Below are 21,476 nucleotides of genomic sequence, written 5' to 3'. Positions count from 1 at the left end.
AGACCCAGAAGATGGGTTGGAGTCGGCAAGACTGAGGTGGTGGAGCTAAAAAGAGAGACAGGGAGAGTGTTGTACACGGAGGGTGGAGCATGTACAAACACGGGGAGGCAAGAGGAGCACGGCACTTTCGAGGAAACACGAGAAGTACAGCGTGGCCAGGGGACCTGCTCAGGTGGGGAGGTGGTGTCCATTGAGGCTGCAGAGGATGCAGGTGTCTGAGTGTGATGGGCTGGTAAACCTTGTTGGTATTTATGGAGTTGATGTTTGTCTTGAGAGCATTGGGAAGCCATTGAAGGGTTTAGTGAGTGACGTTGGTGACAAGCTCTCATCAAGACATTCTCCTTATAGACATTTCTCCAAAGAAGATATACAGATTGCCAACAAACACATGAAAGAATGCTCAACACCATTAATCATTAGAGAAATGCAAATCAAAACTACAATGAGATATCATCTCACACCGGTCAGAATGGCCATCATCAAAAAATCTAGAAACAATAAATGCTGGAGAGGGTGTGGAGAAAAGGGAACCCTCTTGCACTGTTGGTGGGAATGTAAATTGATACAGCCACTATGGAGGTTCCTTTAAAAACTAAAAATAGAACTACCATACAACCCAGCAATACCACTACTGGGCATATACCCTGAGAAAACCAGAATTCAAAAAGAGTCATGTACCAAAATATTCATTGCAGCTCTATTTACAATAGCCAGGACATGGAAGCAACCTAAGTGTCCATCGACAGATGAATGGATAAAGAAGATGTGGCACATATATACAATGGAATATTACTCAGCCATAAAAAGAAACGAAATTGAGTTATTTGTAGTGAGGTGGATGGACCTAGAGTCTGTCATACAGAATGAAGTAAGTCAGAAAGAGAAAAAGAAATACCATATGCTAACACATATATATGGAATCTAAGAAAAAAAAAAAAAGATCATGAAGAACCTAGTGGCAAGACGGGAATAAAAACACAGACCTACTAGAGAATGGACTTGAGGATATGGGGAGGGGGAAGGGTAAGCTGTGACAAAGTGAGAGAGTGGCATGGACATATATACACTACCAAACGTAAAATATATAGCTAGTGGGAAGCAGCTGCATAGCACAGGGAGATCAGCTCGGTGCTTTGTGACCACCTAGAGGGGTGGGATAGGGAGGGTGGGAGGGAGGGAGACGCAAGAGGGAAGAGATATGGGAACATATGTATATGTATAACTGATTCACTTTGTTATAAAGCAGAAACTAACACACCATTGTAAAGCAATTATACTCCAATAAAGATGTTTAAAAAAAAAAAAAGACTGTACAAAAGAAGTACAACAGGGCAAGTTGGATGGATATACTATAAAAAAAAAAAAAAAAGACATTCTCCTTTTGGCCGCTGTAAGAATCTATGATCATAACTAATTTCAATCCTACTTTAAGATACACTCTGGCTTTAGTTTCTGCAAAATATATGTATGATCAACTTTAGGATACTTTTCCTGTTTAGGCTGCCACCTCCATTTCACCTGCTTTTGCTGCTCTTCCTGGGTCTCTGTGGTCTGGGCCAGGTTGGCTCAGATGACCAGAGCACTGTGATCAAGATGCCATGGATATGCCAGCAAATAGCTTCTTACTCTTCCCTGCTCCCAGCCTCAGCCTTAACCTGGGGCCTGGACTCCACACTGACAGAATATGGGCTGACCAATCAACATCCCTCAGTAAGACTGGAAAACAAGTTTAAAGTATAATAAGAAGTAAGTGAGCTAGGAAATTCTACCCTCATCATAAGCAAAGGGAAGCAGTATTACTATTCAATAAGTTACAGATAATAGAAATTGTCAACGAAAATGATGCATGGCCCATACAACACAGTCAATAAATGCTAAATCAATTGAACAGTATTTAGACAATAAGAGAAGCTTTATAGGAATTTGTAAAAAAGAGGAAGATTTCTATATAAAGAAATGGTTAAATAAACTGTGGTATTTTAATGATACCACATATATGTGGAATCCAAAATATGACACAAATGAACCTATCTATGAAACAGAAACAGACTCACAGACACAGAGAACAGACTGGTGGTTGCCAAACGGGGAGGGGATTGGGGGAGGGATGGAGTGGGAGGTTGGGGTGAGCAGATGTAACCTTTTATATATAGAATGGATAAGCAACAAGGTCCTATTGTATAGCACAGAGAACTCTATTCAATATCCTATGATAAACCGTAATGGAAAAGAATATTAAAAAAAGAATGTATAGAGACTTCCCTGGTGGTGCAGTGGTTAAGAATCCGCCTGCCAATGCAGGGGACACAAGTTCGAGCCCTGGTCCGGGAAGATCCCACATGCCGCGGAGCAACAAAGCCCATGTGCCACAACTACTGAGCCTGCACTCTAGAGCCTGCAAGCCACAACTACTGAGCCTGCGCGCCTAAAGCCCATGCTCTGCAACAAGAGAAGCCACTGCAATGAGAAGCCTGCGCACCATAACGAGGAGTAGCCCTCGCTTGCCACAACTAGAGAAAGCCTGCATGCAGCAACGAAGACCCAACGCAGCCCAAAATAAATAAATAAATAAATAAATAAATTTATTAAAAAAAAGAATATATATACACACACACATACACATAAAAAAAGAATGTGTATATATATATATGTATAACTGAATCACTTTGCTGTACAGCAGTAATCAACACTGTAAATCAACTACAATAAAAAAATAAATTAAAAAAATAAATTATGGTATTTTATATAAAGTATATATATATTTGCTTGTACATGCACAGAATATCTATGAAAGATTTCCAAGAAAATTAACACTAATTTCTTCCCAGGTGAGGAACAGGTAGGATGAGGAGAGGAATAGGAGGGAGATTTTTTGCTATACCTTTTACAATTTGAACCACAGGAATGTAATACCTGATTTTTAAAAAAATTAACTTTAAAAACCATCCATTCAGCAGAATCTCAGGCGGTAATTAAAAAGAGTGAGATCGAACTATACTCACAAAAATGGATCATTCTCCAAGATCTATTGTTATTTAAAACAGCATATTTCAGAACATATGTATGTTGTAACTTTAACTTTGTGGGGAAAAAAACCAAAGAGAATCATTCAATAAGTGTATTTTTTAGTACATACACAGAGAAAGGTCTCTGTTGTTTGATGCAGTAGTCATGAGCCACATGTGGCTACATAAATTTAAATTAATTGAAAGTTAAAGTTCAGTTCCTCGGTAGCACTAGCCACATTCAAGCGCTAACAGCCAGATGCGGCAGTGGCTGCCATATTGGATAGTGTAGATAGAGCATATTTCCCTCAGTGGGAAAGTTCTCCTGACAGAACTGGTCTCAATGAATCCAGCCCAGACTGTGAACTGGCAAATGGGACTGCAAGGATGTAAGAAGGGACTTTGTACTTTATAAATCTCTGCATCGTTTGGATTTCTTTTTAACAATTACTTTTATAATTTTACAAGAGTAGAGGATGGCTCACACCTGTAGCAGGTATTTATTGCTCATTAAAATCGCATCCTGCATTTTTTCATGACCCCTGCCATTCCTACTCAGGAGCCAAGGGATGGCAGAGCACCACTAGAGGAGTTACCCCAGTGAAGGGGGGAGAGAGATGCCCGTTGTCCGCAGTGAACACAAGCCCCTGTTGCCCCCTCAGGCAGCGGCTGACCATGCTGCCAGCGTCACTCTCTTCTGGGCCTCTGCTATTCAGTCACAAGGGACAAAATCAGTTTGAGTGCCTGCCAGCAGGAGAAGCAAAAACTGAAGTATTTTTAGTTCTTGGAGTTCTGGAATTTGGCAAGGGCAAGGCGGGCACAAGACAGGGAGGCCCACCTCCAAGGGACCCTGAGGTCTCCTCTGAGATGGGACCTAGGCGGGTGGGGTTGGGGGGAGACCGCTCTGAGGTGGGGACAGCCAGCCCAGAGTGGAATGGGAGCACACGGGGCCAAGCTCAAGAGGGCACCCGGGAGCAGAACTGGCAAGAACAACAGGTCTGACATCTGCTCTGTGGTTTCTTAAATTGGGGGATGACAGGATGAAGAGAAAGCTGGAGGGAAAAAGAGATGGGATGGAGTAGAAATGTGAGCGAGAGGCAGGTGGGAACGAATGTCACAAAAATGTTCATCTCAAATAAAATGCGGATTTGAAATGTTAAACATCACTCTGGCTATCATCCATAAGACAGAGAGAAATGAAATTTCCTAAGATGGAAAATAAATAGATGAAATAAACTCTGAAAGCCTGAGTTACAGCTGCTTGGGGCACCTCACTTTTCCTCCACCTGAAGGAAGTTTATTCCTAGACTGGGGTCCAATTTTTTCTCAACAGCAACAATAGAAACAGCAAAAAGGACACACGCTTTAAATGTGGCTCGAGATTCTTCTTCCTTTCTCTATCTGGAACTTACTATAAACCTCATCCAGGCAGGTAGGTGGCTCAGGCTTCAACCTTGTTCCCTTTGTTCTTCTTTCCAGAATGTTGATCCTGCCATACTGTTTTACACCTCGACACCTTTGCTTATATTGTTCCCTCTGTCTGGAATATCGCCCCTTCAGGCAGAGGCTACTTAGATTCCACTCATCGTAGAAGATCTAGCTCCTCTGAGTCAGAACTGATGATATCCACTTCCTCCTGTGGTTTGTGTGAGACTCAGCAGAGGATGTGTCCATCCCCTGCATGGGATTGTGAGCCCCTACAGGGACAGACAATGCCTGCCTATCCCTGTGTCCCAGCTGACCCCGTACCTGGTGCATGGAAACTGCTTAGTAAATGCTGATGTCCATCTATTCCTCCACTCTCACAGTCACTACCCTATTCCCTTCATTCACATTATAAATATCTATGGAGCCAACCATGTGCTGTGGGGGAAACAGACTGTGGTAGGTTGAGTAATGGTGCCTCAAAAATGTCCAGGTCCTTATTCCTGGCATCTGTAAATGTTGCCTCATATAGCTAAAGGGGATTTTGCAGATGTGATCAAACCAAGGATCTTGAGATGAGGAGATTATTTTGGATTATCTCATGTAGTCACAAGGTCTTTATAAGAGAGAGGCAGGAGATCAGACAGAAGGCCATGTGAGGACGGACCAGAGGGAGCAAAGATTCTTCCTGAGAGCGTCCAGAAGGGAACCAGCCCCGTAGACACCTAACACACAGGTGAACAGAGAAAGGTCAGTCTTCAAGGAGCTCATTTTGTTTCTACTCAAGGAAGGAGACAATTTAGGAAACCATGACAGTCGTTGGAGATGAGACGTAATAAAGGTCTAAACTTCACCATCCTGATCACCTTCTCAATATACTCCTGTGTATAAGTGTCCAGCTTCAAATGGAGCACTGAGAAATGAACACAGACTCCCTATCTGATTCAACCTGTGAAGAGTGCAGTGTGGATCCCTTGATCCACACCCTCTACAGCCTAAGATGCTGTTCATACAGCCTAAAATTGAGTCAGATACACCTCATTCAGTCAACTGTCAAAATGCAATTGTGGAGCAAAGAAAATAGGCACATGTGAAATGTCACACAGGCCAGCTAAAACCCCGGCTTTACACTGTTCCATCAACGACAGAAACAGACTCATTTTCCAGATTTATAACTCTCCTGAAATACAGATGGAACGTAGAAGGTTGGATGGCGGTCACTATGATTATAGCCTTTCGCCAGAACCCATAACCCTCATTTTATTTCTTTCCAGTTTTGTTTTTAAATTGTTTTCTTTTTCTGATTACTAAAGAAATGTAAAATTTAGAAAGTTTACCACATTCCCACCCCAGAAATATTTATCAACAGATATGAATCTTAAAACCAGCATTTTTATGCATTCAACCAAAGAAAATAAATAATTATGTGTATATAAGAGAATTAAAGGAAAAGAAAAAGAAAGAAAGAAACCCCTAGGGATATATGGGAGACTTGGAATATTTGTTCTCATCTCCTTCTCAACTTCCTTGTCTGTAGCATTACTCAGGAACCACATTCTGAGTAATGAGGCTGAAACAGGATAAGATTTCTAATCACCAAGGAAATAAGAACCACAGTTAACACTTACGGAAGGTTAACTAAATTCCAGGCAGTGCACTAGTTTATTTAATCCTCATAATGACCCTGTGTGATAGGCACTATTATTCTCACAATCCTCACTTTATAGATGAGGAAACTGAGGCACAGAGAGGTTTGGTAGCTTGTCCATGGTCACACAGCTAGCATGGGGTAGAGCTGAGACTTGAACCAAGGCAGACTATCAGCATAAAAGCCACATACTAGCCACTTTGCCACAGGCACTGCTTCTCAGAGAGGTTAATTGATTTCACTAAACTGCATCTATTAAGGCAGGATACCAAACCGACAGGCTTTATGAAGATTATGTTTTTAAATAAGGAGTGGAACAAAAGGGCTTTAATGAAAAATTCAATGAATCAAGATACCACATTCCCATAATAATTTTAAAAGATTTTTTCCCCTCAATTTAAGTAGTAAAAATCCATGTTCACTGTTGAAATTTTGGGCAATATAAAAAGTATAACGAAAAAAAAAAATCATGCGGTTTCACTTAGCTGCTTCTTTTTACAAGCTAGTCAAAGTGAGATCAGTAGGCCAAAGATATCACAATCGCCTGGAGCTCATCTTCAAAATGTAGATTCCTAGGCCCCATCTCAGAGCAGAATCTCTGAGGGACTGACCTCAGAATACTGACCTGCAATGGCACTTTATAGCTTGCAGCCCTATAAACTGTAGAACTCATTCCGTGGGATCGTGTGTTCTCCACAGACCCAGATACTACTGGACCTATGCAAATGACCGTTTGAAACTTTTATTAGATGTCCATTTTGTTTCAAGGAGTCCAAAAGGGAATTTAAGGAGTATTTCTAATACTCCTTAGAGTGTACTAAAATTTAACCAATATTTCTCAAATTCTGAAATTAAATTTTAAATGAAATTAAATTTTAAAAGTAAACACTCCAGTTTTAGTCATCCTGATGCCCAGTAAAGTTTGAGTATCATTGCTAGAGCCTTAAAAAGAGAGGTCCAGAACTCTTGGACCCATAATTCAGAACTCATACTCTCCCCTCCCACCTGCCCCCAGAACAGCCTCCCTCCTTTCCTTTCTGAAACCAAGTTGACTTTAGGAGCAGTTAAAAAAGGGGAACTGAGGAAACCAAGTCTCATTTGAGAGTCAGGCTTGGGTGAGGGAAAACAGGTTACTGGATGGATATATTTTCCTGACCTTCAGCTGCAGGCTCTGTGTCCAGGGTCCAACAGCTATAATGCAGCCCCTGAGAGCCCTCGAGTGGGATTTATGCCCTCAGCTCCGAGCCGGATTCAGAGCCCTGCATCCAGCTTTGCTTTTCCAGAAAGCAAAATGGCTTCTCTCCACTAACACCAGGCCCATACTCTAGCTATTAGCCAAACAAAGGATTTTCCAAATATGGACCAAGAAGCATGTGCACTTTGAAGGCCACAATGAAGCTGAAATAGCTAAAACATATTAAAAAGAAAGCCAACAATTGACGCCAAAAAGCGTGAGTCCTTAAAGAACAGAACAGCAAGACAAAAGCCAGAAAGAAGAACAAAAATATGCATTGTAGGGGAGGGGCAATAGGGAGGTGTAGATTTATATGGAATAGTTGACATCATTGTTTCCCAATAATACTCAGCATGCAGGAAACAGATGGGAAAGCAGTGGTGGAAGGGGCTACTTATGGTAACAGGGCATGCTCTCTGTTTAGAATCCTGCCATTTGGAACCTAAATGTTTGACTTTGAAAAACTGGGGATGGGAACTCCATTGCCAGCAGTTTTGTTAAAGTTGAACTAAATCCTGCTGAACTTATCACCTTGGCAATGCATGGTTAAATGGAGCTCTGCGTATCAGACCCTGATTTACTGCCAGCATAACTGTCTCCAGAGGAGACACAGCTATGAAAGCGGAATTTAATGTCGGACAGACATGGTTTGACTTCTGGTTCTCCCAGTTCCTAGCTGGGTGATGTTAGGCAAGTTGCTTAATCTCTCTGAGTTGGTTTGCATATATAAAATGGGGGAGGGGGAGGATCCCTGGTGGCCTAGTGGTTAGGATTCCGAGCTTTCACTGCCGTGGCCCAGGTTCAATCCCTGGTTGGGGAACTGAGATCCCGCAAGCTGTGTGGTGCAGCCAAAAGTAAATAAAATTAAAAATAACAATAAAATAAAATGGGGGGCAAAAGAGAACTTTCCACACACAGTGGGGAGAGATTGAGGCTGCACATTTATGCACATTTAGATTTAATCAAGAAACATACTTAGGGTGGTCAGTTGACATCATTTTAAAAGTTTTACCTTTTAACAGAATCTCCCATTCCCCTGCTCTTGGGCCGGGCACAGACACAGCCAGACCAACTGCCACACTTGTGATCAGCTACAGTGCCTTCTCCCGACAGTAGGATCACTCTCCTGCCACTGAAGACAGCTTCTGTCACCCCAGCCAGGGTACCCCCTCCAAGCCTGGCCATTACAAGTCACTCTCAACTACCTTTCCCACAGTTTAAGCATCTTCTCCCCCGGGGCTCAGGAGGGTGTGACCAATTACAAGCATCAGGCAAAACCATGTGGTTTCCTGTCTGTAGAAACCAACCACGCTATCTCCCCGTATCTCTGTCATTCCTCACGGGTCAGATGATGTTTATTGTTTTATTGATTTATTCCCCCCTTACAAACAACCCACTCATAGTTCTCTTTCACTGGGTTGCCTTGAATGTTAACATCTCCCGCTTGTACCTTCTGTAGAGCCCTCATTTCATTCTTGGTACTCTTTTGGTTATTTTCCTGTCTTACACAACCCACTAGGCTGAGAGCAACTTGAGAGCATCTTTGTAAACCCCAGAGTGTCCAGCATATTAGAGTCCCATTAAATATTTGTTGCATTGAATTGAAAGCCCCATATAAGACGGTTTCTGAATAAAAACATGAAAAGAGCCAGGGAAAGAAATATGCATAATTACACAAATTAGCTCAATTCACGAAGGCTATAGATTTATTTAGTTTGCCAGACTCCTACTTTTTATGTCAGGCTGTTTTCTGCTGTCTGTAACAGCAAGAGCTGGTATAAGTTGCTTTTGGGGAGGGTGACATTCACCCCTCTCCCTCTGCGGGTGGTGGCGAGGGGGCCCCCAGAGGCATACTGGGCCAGCATCAGGCCATGGGCATGGCACCAGGGCATGGTATGCATCAGCCAAGCTTGAACTAGAACAAAGAGTGTCTGAGACTCGATCCCAGAAACTCAGTTGGTTCTGGGGCCCCGCCAAGAATGTGGTTCATACCAAGGAGTGACTGGTGAGGCACTAGGGAAAGGCAGTGTTTCTGGGGCACCCTGTGCAAAGCCTGGGTCCGTTTCTAACTGGGAGTAGCTATGCGCCCTTGTGGGGAACCTTGAACAATCTTGGATTCCTGCTGTTCCAGCACATCAGCAATGTCCCAGGTCCTGAGCTTCCTAGAAGGGCTCTAACTCTGGCTTCCCGAGGAGGAAACAGAGTCGATCAATCATCTGCTGTGTGTTAGCCTCAGGGAGGCCAGCGAGCTACCCAATCTGCATGAGCTGCCCAAGGCCACCCGCCTTTAGCCGAGCTCAGCGTCCACTTGCAAACACAAAGCCAGTGAGAAAATAGAATATCAGGTACAATGAGGATCAAACTGGGTGCCTCTGACCCTAAGGCAAGGGCTGTTCCAGGAGGGAAGGAGGATTGTGGCTGCAGTAGGCAGGGAGGGGCCTGGGAGGAAAAGGTAGGGGACTTGAAAGTTAGTAGGTGGGGTTAGAGTAGGTGTGTGTGAAAAGCTCCTGGCAGAGGGTGAAGCGCTATGCAAACGTTAGCTGTTATTATTACTATTCTCCATCTAGGCTGGGGGAAGAACAACGCAAGGGAGAAAAGGCTACTTTTTGCAGGTTAGTTCTTTTTTTCTTTTGACAAAACTGTAACATAAATGTCAAATTATGAAATGTGCTATTTTGGGAGATTGTGTTTGTGCCTAAGACAGGCATGGCTTTGGGAGTCACACTGGATCTGGATTTAAATCTTGCCTCTCTTATCTCTACAATCTTGGCAAGTGATTTAACCTCTTGGATCTCAGTTTCCTCCTCTGTAAAAAGGGTAAAAATGCCCAATGCTTACAGATTTCGAAAATATTACTTTGTACGTATAAAGTGACTGGCACCCAGTAAGCAACGAACGCAGACTGTAACTCTACAAATAAAAATAACAAGCAGGTGTGGTTTGGGGCTCAGCTTTCATTTCTGGGTCCCTTCTCTCCTTCCAAGACACCCCCCCTTCCTCCCCCTTCCTTTAGCAGCCTAATGTTCTCAGCTTTCTCTATCAAAAGCTGCTCTTAAAAAAATCTAGCACCAGTATCTGTCTCTTCTGAGTTGAAGTCAGTATGCTTTCTCAGGGGTTCCTTATTTTAAGGCTTACCTAAAATTGCATACTGGGGGGAAGATTAGCAGGACGGTGGGGGGCTGCTATCTAGACGCCTAAAGTTCCATCAGGCTGTGGCTCCACCTCAATCAGGACTCGAGGACAGTCCTTTGAGGGAGGAACACCAAAACCTATGAAACTGAAGGGTGACATTTGTGTTGGGGCATAGAGAGAAACAGAAAATCAGGTGGGAATGCACCTGTAAGCAAAAAGAAAATTAATCTGAAGTGTGACAAGAGGGAATGCCACCTTGGCTTCAATACAGGGCAAGCAATGAGTGAAAAAGAAAACAAAATAGAAAACCGAAAGAGCTAGTAGCGCCATGTTCCTGGGCCTCAAGACTGGGGTGAAGGAACCAGACCGAGGAAAGTGGAGTCCTGAGACCCAGAAGGTGCGGGATGGGGGGGGGGGAGGGGGGAAGGTGCCCGGCAGCTCACACTGACTAGCCTGTTCTGGAGGAAATAAGCACTGGATAGTCCCAACCAGAGGGTCTATCACTACTTTGTTCCAGAAATTTTTAGCTACAATATCTAATGGGAGAGGAGTTGGGGGGCACTTCTTATCCCCAGACTGAGTCCTGGACCTCTCAGCCCTGTCCTCCTCTTCCACCCCCTGCCACAAAATCCCAGGAAACTTTCTGCAGGCAGGTGAGTCCCAGGAGCAATCGGTCCCTAGCAAGTGCTTCAGAACTGCCTTGGTCAGTCAGCTTCTGGAATTTAGAATGTGTTCTCCCCTCATCCCCACTCCCACAGGAAAAGGTTTCCAGGCTAGCCCACAGATGCCTAATGGATTAAGGGGGGAAATAAAAAGAATGTATCCAAAACTACAGCTCTAAAGGCATTGGGGAGCTTATCCACCACTTAACAGCATCATCTACGGGAAAATGTGTTCCCAGTTCCAACTTGTTTCTCTCTGCCCCAGCAGATGGTCCACAGGGCTCTAGGGCAGGTCTGGGGCAAGAGGGCCGAGGGCTACCTTAGCAGTCCCAAGGCCTGGGCCTCCAGAGGCTGGAAGGCATCTGGGCAGCTGCCAGTGGGGGTGGTAGGGGTGGAAGAAGGGCGAGGCTATGCCTGTGGTCAAGGGGCTCCTGGCAGAGGTCTGGAGACTGGGCAGAAGGGAGGGATGTGGGTAGATGGAATGGCCGTTTCCATCCTCTGGGTGGGTTGCTTGCCATATCCAGACCATACAGAGTCAGTTACAGTTTGGCTTCATGCTATCAGTCAGTTTGCTCCAGGTTTAAAAGCCTTAATTCTCCTCTTTTAGTTCTTCCTGTTTCACTGTGGGAGCCCAGATTCGGGGATGCCCCTCTGAACTCAAGCCCATGAGGTGGCCGCTATGTCTGCACAAACTCCACCTCCAGGACCTGACTTCTCTTTCAGTTCCCTGCAGGTCCAGGAGTGGCTGGGTACCTTTCTCAGATCTTTCTGAGGGCCCTTTAGTTTCAGGTTGACATTTTGCTCTCCCACCTCTGTATACTGATGGTCCACTCCCCAGCGGCTCTGGGAAATCCCTCCGTGAACTCTCCATTCAGTGGGACAACTAATCTGCTTCCTGTCTCTCTTGGTGCTTAATTAACCCATCTGACCATATCATTTACTCGCTTCATCGGAGCCCTCATGCATTCAGTCATGGATAGTATGTGGTTATGCTAGGGCAAGTCCAGGGTGTTATGATGATTACAACAGCTACGTTTAGAGCTTACTTTACGCATGCCCTCTGCTAAGTGCTTTGCCCATAGTAACTCATTTCTCTTCACACCAGTCCTCTTATCCTCAATTCACAAATGAGGAAAGTGAGACCCAGAGAGGGTAAGTAACTTGCTCCAGGGTCACTCAGCTGGGAACAGGCAAAGTTAGGATTCCACCCCAGGCTGTAGGCTTCCAGAACTTCTAATGGGAGCCCCCAGCAGGGGGCACCTGACTTGCGAGGATCAGGGAAGGTTTCCAGAAGCAGCTGAGACCCAAAGGATGAAGAATTATCTAGGAAAGGTGTGATAACGATGTGCCAGGCAAGATGCTGGGAAGGAGACCACTAACCCAAAGAGAATACCCCTGCCCTGGGTCTCCATTCAACGTTAAACCTTCTCTTGAACAGAAAAATATTCACCTTCCTTGCTAACACTTTGCTCCTGTTTATGTTTGGATTTTTTGTCTATTTAATTGAAGATAAAAGCGTTTGCATTTTCTCCTTCAGTCATGACAGCTAACTTGAAAGCTTAATTGAGCCATTGGTTTCTGAAAGTTTGTTCACGTCCCTTAGACTGTAAATTTCTTGAGTCTGGAGTGCCCGTTTCTTTCTCTCCCACCGTACCTCCACAGCGCCTTATACCGGTTTGTTAAATAAGTGAATAAACAAAGTGAGAGAATGACTTAGCTTCAGAAATGTAGAATAGCTACGCCTCAAAGTTCCCATTGTCTTATCCTTGTTCTTTGAAATGCTGGGGCCATCTTACTCTCATCAAGCTTAAAATTATATTTTGTAATGGGTGTTTATTCGTTATGAACCTTTTGTAATCCCTCAATTCAAATACATATATATTTTTTCTTTTCAACCTGATAAGAACTAGAAAAAAACCTTCAGGAATAAGGTTCTTATCAAACATTCAGAGGGTACATTCTGAATAGTCAAGGCTGCTTATCCAGGGAGAAAATGATCTGTAAACCCCTACACTATAAGCAGTGGTTCTCAACTCTTCCTGCATACCAGAATCATCTAGGAAGCTTTTGAAACATACCCATGCCTGGGCACCAAGAGATTCTGATTTAATTGTTCTGAGAGGGGGCCTGGACATCAACTTTTTTTTCATGCTCCCCAAGTGATTCTATTGTGCTACCATCATGGCAAACCACTGCATCGACAATTATCCCTTTTTACCAGGGAGTGAGTCAAATGGCAGAGATTGTTGGGAAGGGTGAGGAAGTCCTCAGCCCTTAGAGTGGGACCAGCACGGAGGCAGAAGATAGCTTTCCTGTAATGTTCTCTTACTGGTCCCTTGAGTCCTGGCCCCAGCATTTCCAAGCACTGTGGGAAGACCCAGAGCACTTGATTCAGAGGGGAGAGGTAGGAAATGCTCATGGATGCACTCTGGCCTCACAGGGCTTCATCCACAGCCTCCCAACTGCAGGTGACACAATGAGGTGGTTTTCATCACATAGCTGCAAGCAAGGGTCTTCGTATTCAGTGGTCAAAAGGAAGAAAAAGAAAGCTATACTATTTTCAGCATCAGGAGTGAGGAAGGGATGATCTTCTCCCTCTATTCCAGACAGGAAGAGAAAGTTCTCTGGTTCCCAGGGGAGAGCTAGGGGTTGGGGCAGCAGCCACCGTGCTGGAGGGGAAGGGAAAGAAACACTGGCCAAGTTGGCCAGGAGCAACTTCATGCCATTCTTGGGTGATCTCACCAGCCTGGAGAAAAGTGGTCAAAGAAGAAAAAGGGGGAAGTTGGCCATTCGTATCAACCCTATGTGCAGCTTGGGACGACCAACAGCAGGGCCTGAACGTGGCATCTGTGTGGATGCCTGAAGAAACTGTATACACGATTTGTGTGTGTGTGTGTGTGTGTTTCTAAGGAAAGGTTTCTGTTTTTCATCAGCTTCCTAAAGATTAAGGACAACACTGGCCCCGCGCAACGTCTGCTCTAAGCTAAACACCTATTTGTCACCCTGCCTCATTAGATTTGTCCAGTTGAAGGTAGCAGGACTGGGTTACAGCAGTTGGCAGCAGTGGATGACATTTTTCCTCTGTGCTCAGTCCAGGGGTATAAATTCCTCATGTTCAGGTGGTCTGAGCACAGCTAATTGTCACCAGCTTTGCCTTGCACCCCAGCTCAGGGATTTCCCTCCCTCCCCAAACACATGGGTTCTCTTGGATTCCCCACATCTCTGTTCTTTCCTTCTGCCCTTGTGTTCCTAGACCTGAATCCATTTTTCTGTCTCATTCTATCCTTGACCTCCAAAGTTGAGTAACTGTGATGTCAGTCTTGTGAGGCCCTCCCCAGCCTTCTAGATCCTAGCTACCATGCTGACTTGTCACCCTCAGGATTCTGGGCTGAACTTCCAAGGTGGTGGGCAAAGGGGCACTGCCCAGGTCAGCTTTTCCTCCCTGGGGGCAGAGTCCAGGCCTTGTCTATTAACCAATACATGTTTCAGAAAGTCCATAAGGAGGACACATTGTTTTAGAGAAAACATTAGCACTGACTCTATTTATTGATGCTACACTAAAAGAAAAATAAGAGACAACTGCTTGACTAGTTTTAGATGTGGGAAAAAAGAAATCCTAATTATTCTCATTTATATAAGCTGCTTATTATGCCTGCCTAATTCCTATGTGGCACAATAATGGTGTATGGATCATTAAGTGGGTCAATTTCCTTCTGTTTCAAAGGAACTTTATTCAGGTATGTCAGTCTTGAAAGTTTGCTGATCCTGGGGCAGGGCTGTCTGCTTTCAATTAATGGAAAAAAAAAATCATTAGAGGAGAATGTTGGCCTAGACAAGGATGCCAGGGAGGGGAGAGGAGCCTAGTGGGCCAGAGCCCTCTGCGTCCTTCATGATTGACTGTATGACCTTAGGCCGGTCACTTTACCTCTCCGGGCTTCCCTCCCTTCTCCCCAAGGCAGGAAGCACGGGGTACTGGTTTCAATTCTTTTTTCTTTAAGAGTAGCCCCTTTTCTTTTTTTTCCTGAACGAAACATATATAAAACCCCCAAATATAAATTAGGTGAAAGAGGAACTGTTTAAAGCTGCCTTTGAGGAGTCTTCACAGAACCCTGGGATTCCTTGCTCATCCTAGGATCTGTGACATTGTAAGAATGAGTCAGGACTGATAAGCACCTCCATGCAACCCTCAGCTTTGGAGCGAGGGCCCAGAAGAGCACCCACTTGGTGGGAGGTGGTATCCACAAGCATTCATAAGTGAACATGGACATGAACCTGAAGGCCCCCTGCAAAAACAGGTGGAGGAAAACATTTCACTCTGAACTTCTGAGGGTAGTGATTAAGATGCATAGTTGGAGTTCTCTCACACTCAAAAAAACTCAACCCAAGGATGTTATTTCAAATCTACCTCTCCGGATTGTTGGAGAGGATTACATGAATTGACTCAGTTGTGTCCCAGTTTCAAAAGAGGCAGTTTTGAAACCTGTGGTCCCCCAAGCTGTAAAATACTAAGCCATCTGTCCTAATGACATGGCAGTCCCTGAACTCAAGGACACCACAGGAATATCACACCACTGCAAATTACTAGGTGGTGCTAAATCCTTAAAAAAATGACATAGAAACAAAAGCACTGCTCTGTTTTTGAGATGCACATTTGATATGAGCTAATCAAATAGTTTTTGAGATTATTTTCCTGGAGGCAGAGTTATTCTGCAGTTAGCCCTTCAGTTTCCCCCCTTTGTTGTATCTATCTATGTATAAACACAAGGCCCATATAGTGGACTTTTTTCTCCCTCACTGAAATTTCTGAAGACAAGGCCTTTTTGTCACGGGTAAGTGCAGGGCCAGTCAACCTTAACAAAAGCAGTCATTTAACGCTCAATTTCCTCAACTTTCCTTTGATTAAAAACTTCTCACTTCAAATGCTGTTACTGTATTCTAGATTGTTTTCTTTCGCCCTTCCCCCCCAACAAATGTTTAATAAGTTGTCTCTATGCTGGAGGATTCCCCTTTTTTTTCCAATCCGACCTTGAAAACAGAGAGTCTCCCCTCTTCATGTACATACCCTAAACTATTTTAAAATCAAGGCCCTCTGACCTTTTTACAACACTCTTCTTGTCAGACACACCAAACCAAGAGGAGGTAGAGGGTCTGAGGGGTTGGGAAGGGGAGGGAGGGAGCTACTATATATTTGGCATCAGTTCAGAAATTCAGAAAATGTTTGTGCAACCACTCCCCCGGCCAGGATCCACCGCACCCCCGCCTTCCAGCACATTAATAAAAAAAGATGTGAGCGGATGAAATCGGAGAGCCCGGGAGGGACACCTAAGGCGGTCATAATTACGTACCCAGAGAATCCCACTGAACACCACACCACAGATCCAGCCCTCCTCCCTCCCCTCCAACATCCAAAGTTTGGGAACAGGACCACTCAAGCCCCCCACCCCCAAGCCCCAGAGGTGGCCGGTTAAACGTGTAGCAGCACCACCCATTAATAGCTTGGGTGACACAAACGGAAGGGCTGACACAACCTCTGCACGTCGGGGTGGCAGCGCTTCGCACCTTAAGAATCATGTATGTTTTTAAAAAAAAAACAACACAGTGAGCGCTCAGGCCTGGAATACATTAACTTGGGAATTGAAGGCAACACGCCCTACGAGAGTCCCTCTCTCTCTCTCAAACAAAAAGAAGCGGGGTGGGGCGTGGGGGGGGGGGGGAGGGGGGCGAAGGCACTTTACCATCCTGTCCTGAGCTTTCCAGATACTCCGTCAGGTCACAGCCAAAGGCGCTGGCGGCTCCCTTTCGTTTCAGCTTCTGCTTGGCACCCTTGTTCTTCATGAGTTAGTCCCAAAGAGGTTGCCCCTCCGTCTCCCCCTCCCCGCTGCTTGGCACCGCGCCTGCGATGGTCTCCGGGAGAGGTTAGATCAGTGGTTGCGGCGCGGCGCTGGGGGGCCGCATGGGCGTGGGGAAGAGCCTGGGCCCGGGGCAGCGCGCATGGAGCCCGCGGGGCGCGGAGCCCGGCGCGGGCGCGGAGTCTGAAATCCACGGCGCTCTCCTCCAGGGCCGCGGTGCCGCAGGCCGTGCGGAGCTGGCAGCGGCGGGCCGGCGCGCTGGGAGTGTCACTTCCTCACTTGGAGTCCCAGGGACTTTCACGGGCTCCCGCGGTGTCTTCGGGTGTTCTCCTCCGCTTCGGAGGGACGGCGAGCTCTCCGGTCCGTCTTCTAGAAGCTCGGGAGTGGCCGAGAGCGCGGGGAAGCCGGTGGCGGCCAGGAGCGCGGAGACAGCCCGGGGGCTGCCGTAGGTCCTCTGCCCGGCGCGCGCTGTCCTGCCTTCAGACGGCTTTGGTAGAACGAAAAACAAGCATCCTGTCTCTCTCGCCCGCCCTCACGCCTTCCTTTTTTTCCTGTCTTACAAATCCTAGGATCATCCAGCTCAGGAAATGCTGGAAGGAAGTTAGCTAGGGAGGGGGGTGGAGGGTGGAAATTTTTGGCAGCTCCGTGCTGGTGTGTGTATGGAGCCGGAGGAAGTAGGTGGGTGGGTTGAGGAGGACGGGGTGGGGGAGAGAACGCGCTCTTCGGAGAGCTGCTCTGCGACTCTGGAGATAACTGGGCAGCTCGGGAGGAAATCGCCGCTCTCCTAGGAGCACCCGCAGCCCGAGCCGCCCGCTTCCTGCCCCACCGACGGCTCTTTGAAGACAGCAGGAGGAGGCGCGCTGGCTTTCTGGATGGAGGGGGTTAGGTGGGACTGAAAAAAAGTGGCCTGCCTTGTTTTTATCGTCATTGTCATCATCTCTTTGACACTTTCTATTTCGGTGCCTGTCTGCTCCTACACAGACACTTAAAGAGTAATGACAGAAACAAAGACAGGGATTCCAGCGGAGAAACCTGACGGGGAGCGGTTTTCAGCCGGCCACTCCCAACCTTCCATCCTCCTTTCCGGCGCCCAGGTACCCCCCAACCCAGCCAAGTCCCCTCCCAAGCTGAGGGAGGGATGGAGGCTGCCGCTTTGTAACCACTGCTCAGGAAATCAGAGTTCTGGTTAGAGATTCAAGCACGCGCGCGCGCGCGCGCGCACACACACACACACACACACACACACACACAAACGCGCACACAGGCGTTATTGCCAAGTTTGCTAAATGGAAGTGATTTGGGGGGGAAGTCTCAGATTTAAGGTGACTCTGATATTCTGACCTGATGTGGAGAAAGCAGTCTCCCAGGTTATTTCATAATTTGTCTCAAGTTTTCAGGAGGGCATGTTTTTTCTTCTCCAGTTAATTTGAAATTCTTTGACTTCTGTGTACTCAGCACACAATAAGCACTCAAATTCTTGTTATTTAACCATTTTAGGATTAGATTAAACTTCCTGGGTAAATTCAAATCCATATAGGCTTGAAGGGTAGGGACATTCATATAGCTCAGAAGGCTGGAAAAAGCTTTAGGTATAGTATTTTAGTCACTGAATCCCTTTACAGTCTCTCTTCTCCCTATGTATCACCAAGACAGTTTATGAACTTTGACCCTTGACCTTCTCTCTTTGTCAGAGCTTACAATTGATAGCGTGCCTGCCAAATCTGGCTCACAGATGTGTTTGGTTTAGTACATGCGATGCTTTAAAATTTTTAAAAATTAATTGCCAACATTAAAGAGTTAACATTTTTCCACATAAGAGATCTGGATTTCTGGCTTCTCTTGAAAAAATGGAAGATCTGGTCACACCGAAAGGGCATTTCCTCATGGCAAGGACCGCTGATGCCAAGTTGTAGCAGCCCGCATGGCGGCGCCACCTTCTTTAGAGAGTGAGCCCTCCAGTTTTGAAGCCCCCAGTGCCCATCTTACCCACTGGAGTTTGCGGCCCAAGCTCTGTGTATGGTCTCTCCTTCCTTCTATTTTCCATCGGTCTCTCGGTGACACCAGCATTGCCCCAGTCATCTTGGCAAGACATCTTCAAGTAACCACTGACTCATTTCTCTCCACCGCCACCTCCAGTCTAGTCCCGCCCAAACGGATGAGTCCTTCAAAATGCCTCTCCTCTGGGCTTCTTCTGTCCAGTCCCATTCAGTGAGGACCATTCACTCCTAAATTATTAGAATAACTCCTAGTGGGGTTTGCTGAGTCCGGTCTCTTCCCACTTCATCCTGTGCACTAAAGGCCTGTTGAGTCTTCCTGAAGTATTGCTGTTGTTGTTTGCCTGCTTTGCTCAGAACCTGTCAATGACTCCCTGTTTCCTACTCCCACGACAGCAACTTCTAAGCATCTTGTAAGCTACTTGGAGAATATTTGGTAGGGTATTTAGTATAATGACTTGTTCCTTTATTTACAGAGAAGCATCTCCACATGAGACTATAATTATTACTATTAATATTTATTTAGGAGTTTACTGTACCAAAGACTTTCATATTTGTCCTACAGTGCATTTCATCATTTTGGCAGCAAAGGAGAGAGGCTAAAGAGTTGCTCTTTTCCTGGGTCCAGGCCCCTAAGCACAAATTATGGATAAGTTGTCAAGCCCTGTGAATTACCTTTCTAAAGCTTTAAAAACATTCTTTTAACTCTTTATGTTGAAGTAATTTCAGCTTATAAAAATTTTTACAAGAAAATAGTCAAAGAATTCCCATATACCCTTCATCCAGATTTCCCAAATATTAATGTCTTATATAACCAGAGTACAATTATCAAAGTTAGGAAATTTATATTGATACAATAATATTAACTAATCAGCAGCCCTTATTCAAGTATTAATTAATTTTTAATTATATAAATTTTTTATTAAATATGGTCTTTATGACAATAAAGTTCACCAGTTAAATAAACAGTAATTTACAAGTAATTCTCAAAACACTTCACTTTATAACGTTAGCTATGTACCAGATCCCCTTAAGCACCGTCAAACCCAGCAGGTGTAGGTTGTCACAAAACAGGGCTGCCTAGATGAACCATAAAGCTAATGACTGACTCAGCCCAAAGATTCTTCTATGCTTTACTGAGGATTCCCCAAAGGGACCCCACAATCACAGAATTTTCATTCTGGAACAGCCTGAGACCTTTCAGCCCCTGCTGCATGATAAGCTGGTTTCAGGTTGTTTAGGGTTCAGAGTTGAGGTAATACTGAACAATGGACAAGGTGTCCGTTACGTCTGGACCGACTGAACAAACTTTATTTGAAATGTGTACATGGTGGTTCTTTGTCTCTACCTGATAGCTCTCAACTATCTACACCTTATGGTGGGAAGAACTCACAATTTATCAAGCTGGATAATGAAGCTACACGGTGACAGCCTGACCCAGGGAGCTGGAAGGTCGCCCTCTCCCGGTTTGCTCCCTGCCCCCTCTCATTGCTGAGTAAGCCCTGTGATAATTGCCGAATTTAAATCTAGCCCTTGTTCTGGCCACTCTCCTTCTATTTTTCTTTCTCTTCCCATTTTTCTTTTTCTCTTTGCTTACTCTAAGATGTGTACCTTTCTCTGGGTCTGTGGAAGGAAGTCAGATTTGGGTTCCAAGGGGTTTTTTCGCAGGGCTGAGGATTTCCCAGGAAGCAGGTTACATGGAAATAGTGTAGGAATGTTAAACTGGAGGACTAATTAAGCTATCTGGTGATAATATAAATTATGCCTGTAGCAGATTATCATGGTGCAAAAAGCACTTAGCTCACATGGAACTCCCACAGAAGAGTTCTGTCCTTGCCTATGATTTATCTTATCTGCAATTGGTTAAGACTGATGCTTATCAAAATGTGCCATCTGCTTCTTTCACTCACCAATGTTGGTAGCAATCTTCTCTGCTGTAAATAAACAGAAGCAGAAGACCAAGAGTGAATATTGGGAGATTTTTTTTTAAATTGAAGCATAGTTGATTTATGATGTTGTGTTAATTTCTGCTGTACAGCAAAGTGATTCAGTTTGTGTATATATATACATTCTTTTTTATATTCTTCTCTATTATGGATAAGAATAGCCTTCTCATAGGATATTGAATATAGTTCCCTGTGCTATACAGTTGTTATACAGGACCTTGTTATTTATCCATGCTTTATGTAATAGTTTGCATCTGCTAATTCCAACTCCCAATCTATCCCTCCCTCACCCCCCACTCAGTATTGGGAGATTTTAATGTCACCTGTGATTTAGCCTTTTCTTTTACCCAGTGGGCCCATAAAGCAGAGTTAGAAATCAGCAGTTTTAGAGTTCTCCCTCCTCTCCTCGTGCCCAGCCAATTAAATATTCATATAACTCCTTGTTTATGGACTGTGGTTAATATTCTCTGAATTCTTTGTTCTGGGGTACATCCTTCTGCTACGTACATTTTCTCTCCCCCTTTCTTCTCCCCCTTTCCAGTTTAAAGATGCTAGTGTTGGGACTTCCCTGGTGGCGCAGT

General features: G+C 45.0%; 1 protein-coding gene across 1 annotated transcript in view; it reads right to left on the bottom strand.

The window, feature by feature from the left end:
* ARHGAP31 (Rho GTPase activating protein 31) overlaps positions 1-17,516 on the bottom strand; it is a 112,096-nt gene extending 94,580 nt beyond the window's left edge. The window contains exon 1 of the mRNA XM_061194194.1: positions 16,842-17,516. Coding sequence (XP_061050177.1) covers positions 16,842-16,941 — 100 coding nt within the window. The 5' untranslated portion in view covers positions 16,942-17,516. The remainder of the gene's footprint in view (positions 1-16,841) is intronic.
* Between the last annotated feature and the right edge of the window lie 3,960 nt (positions 17,517-21,476).

This window comes from Eubalaena glacialis, chromosome 6 (genome assembly GCF_028564815.1).
Source record: "Eubalaena glacialis isolate mEubGla1 chromosome 6, mEubGla1.1.hap2.+ XY, whole genome shotgun sequence".
Lineage (NCBI taxonomy): Eukaryota > Metazoa > Chordata > Mammalia > Artiodactyla > Balaenidae > Eubalaena > Eubalaena glacialis.
This window is presented reverse-complemented; position numbering and strand designations above follow the sequence as displayed.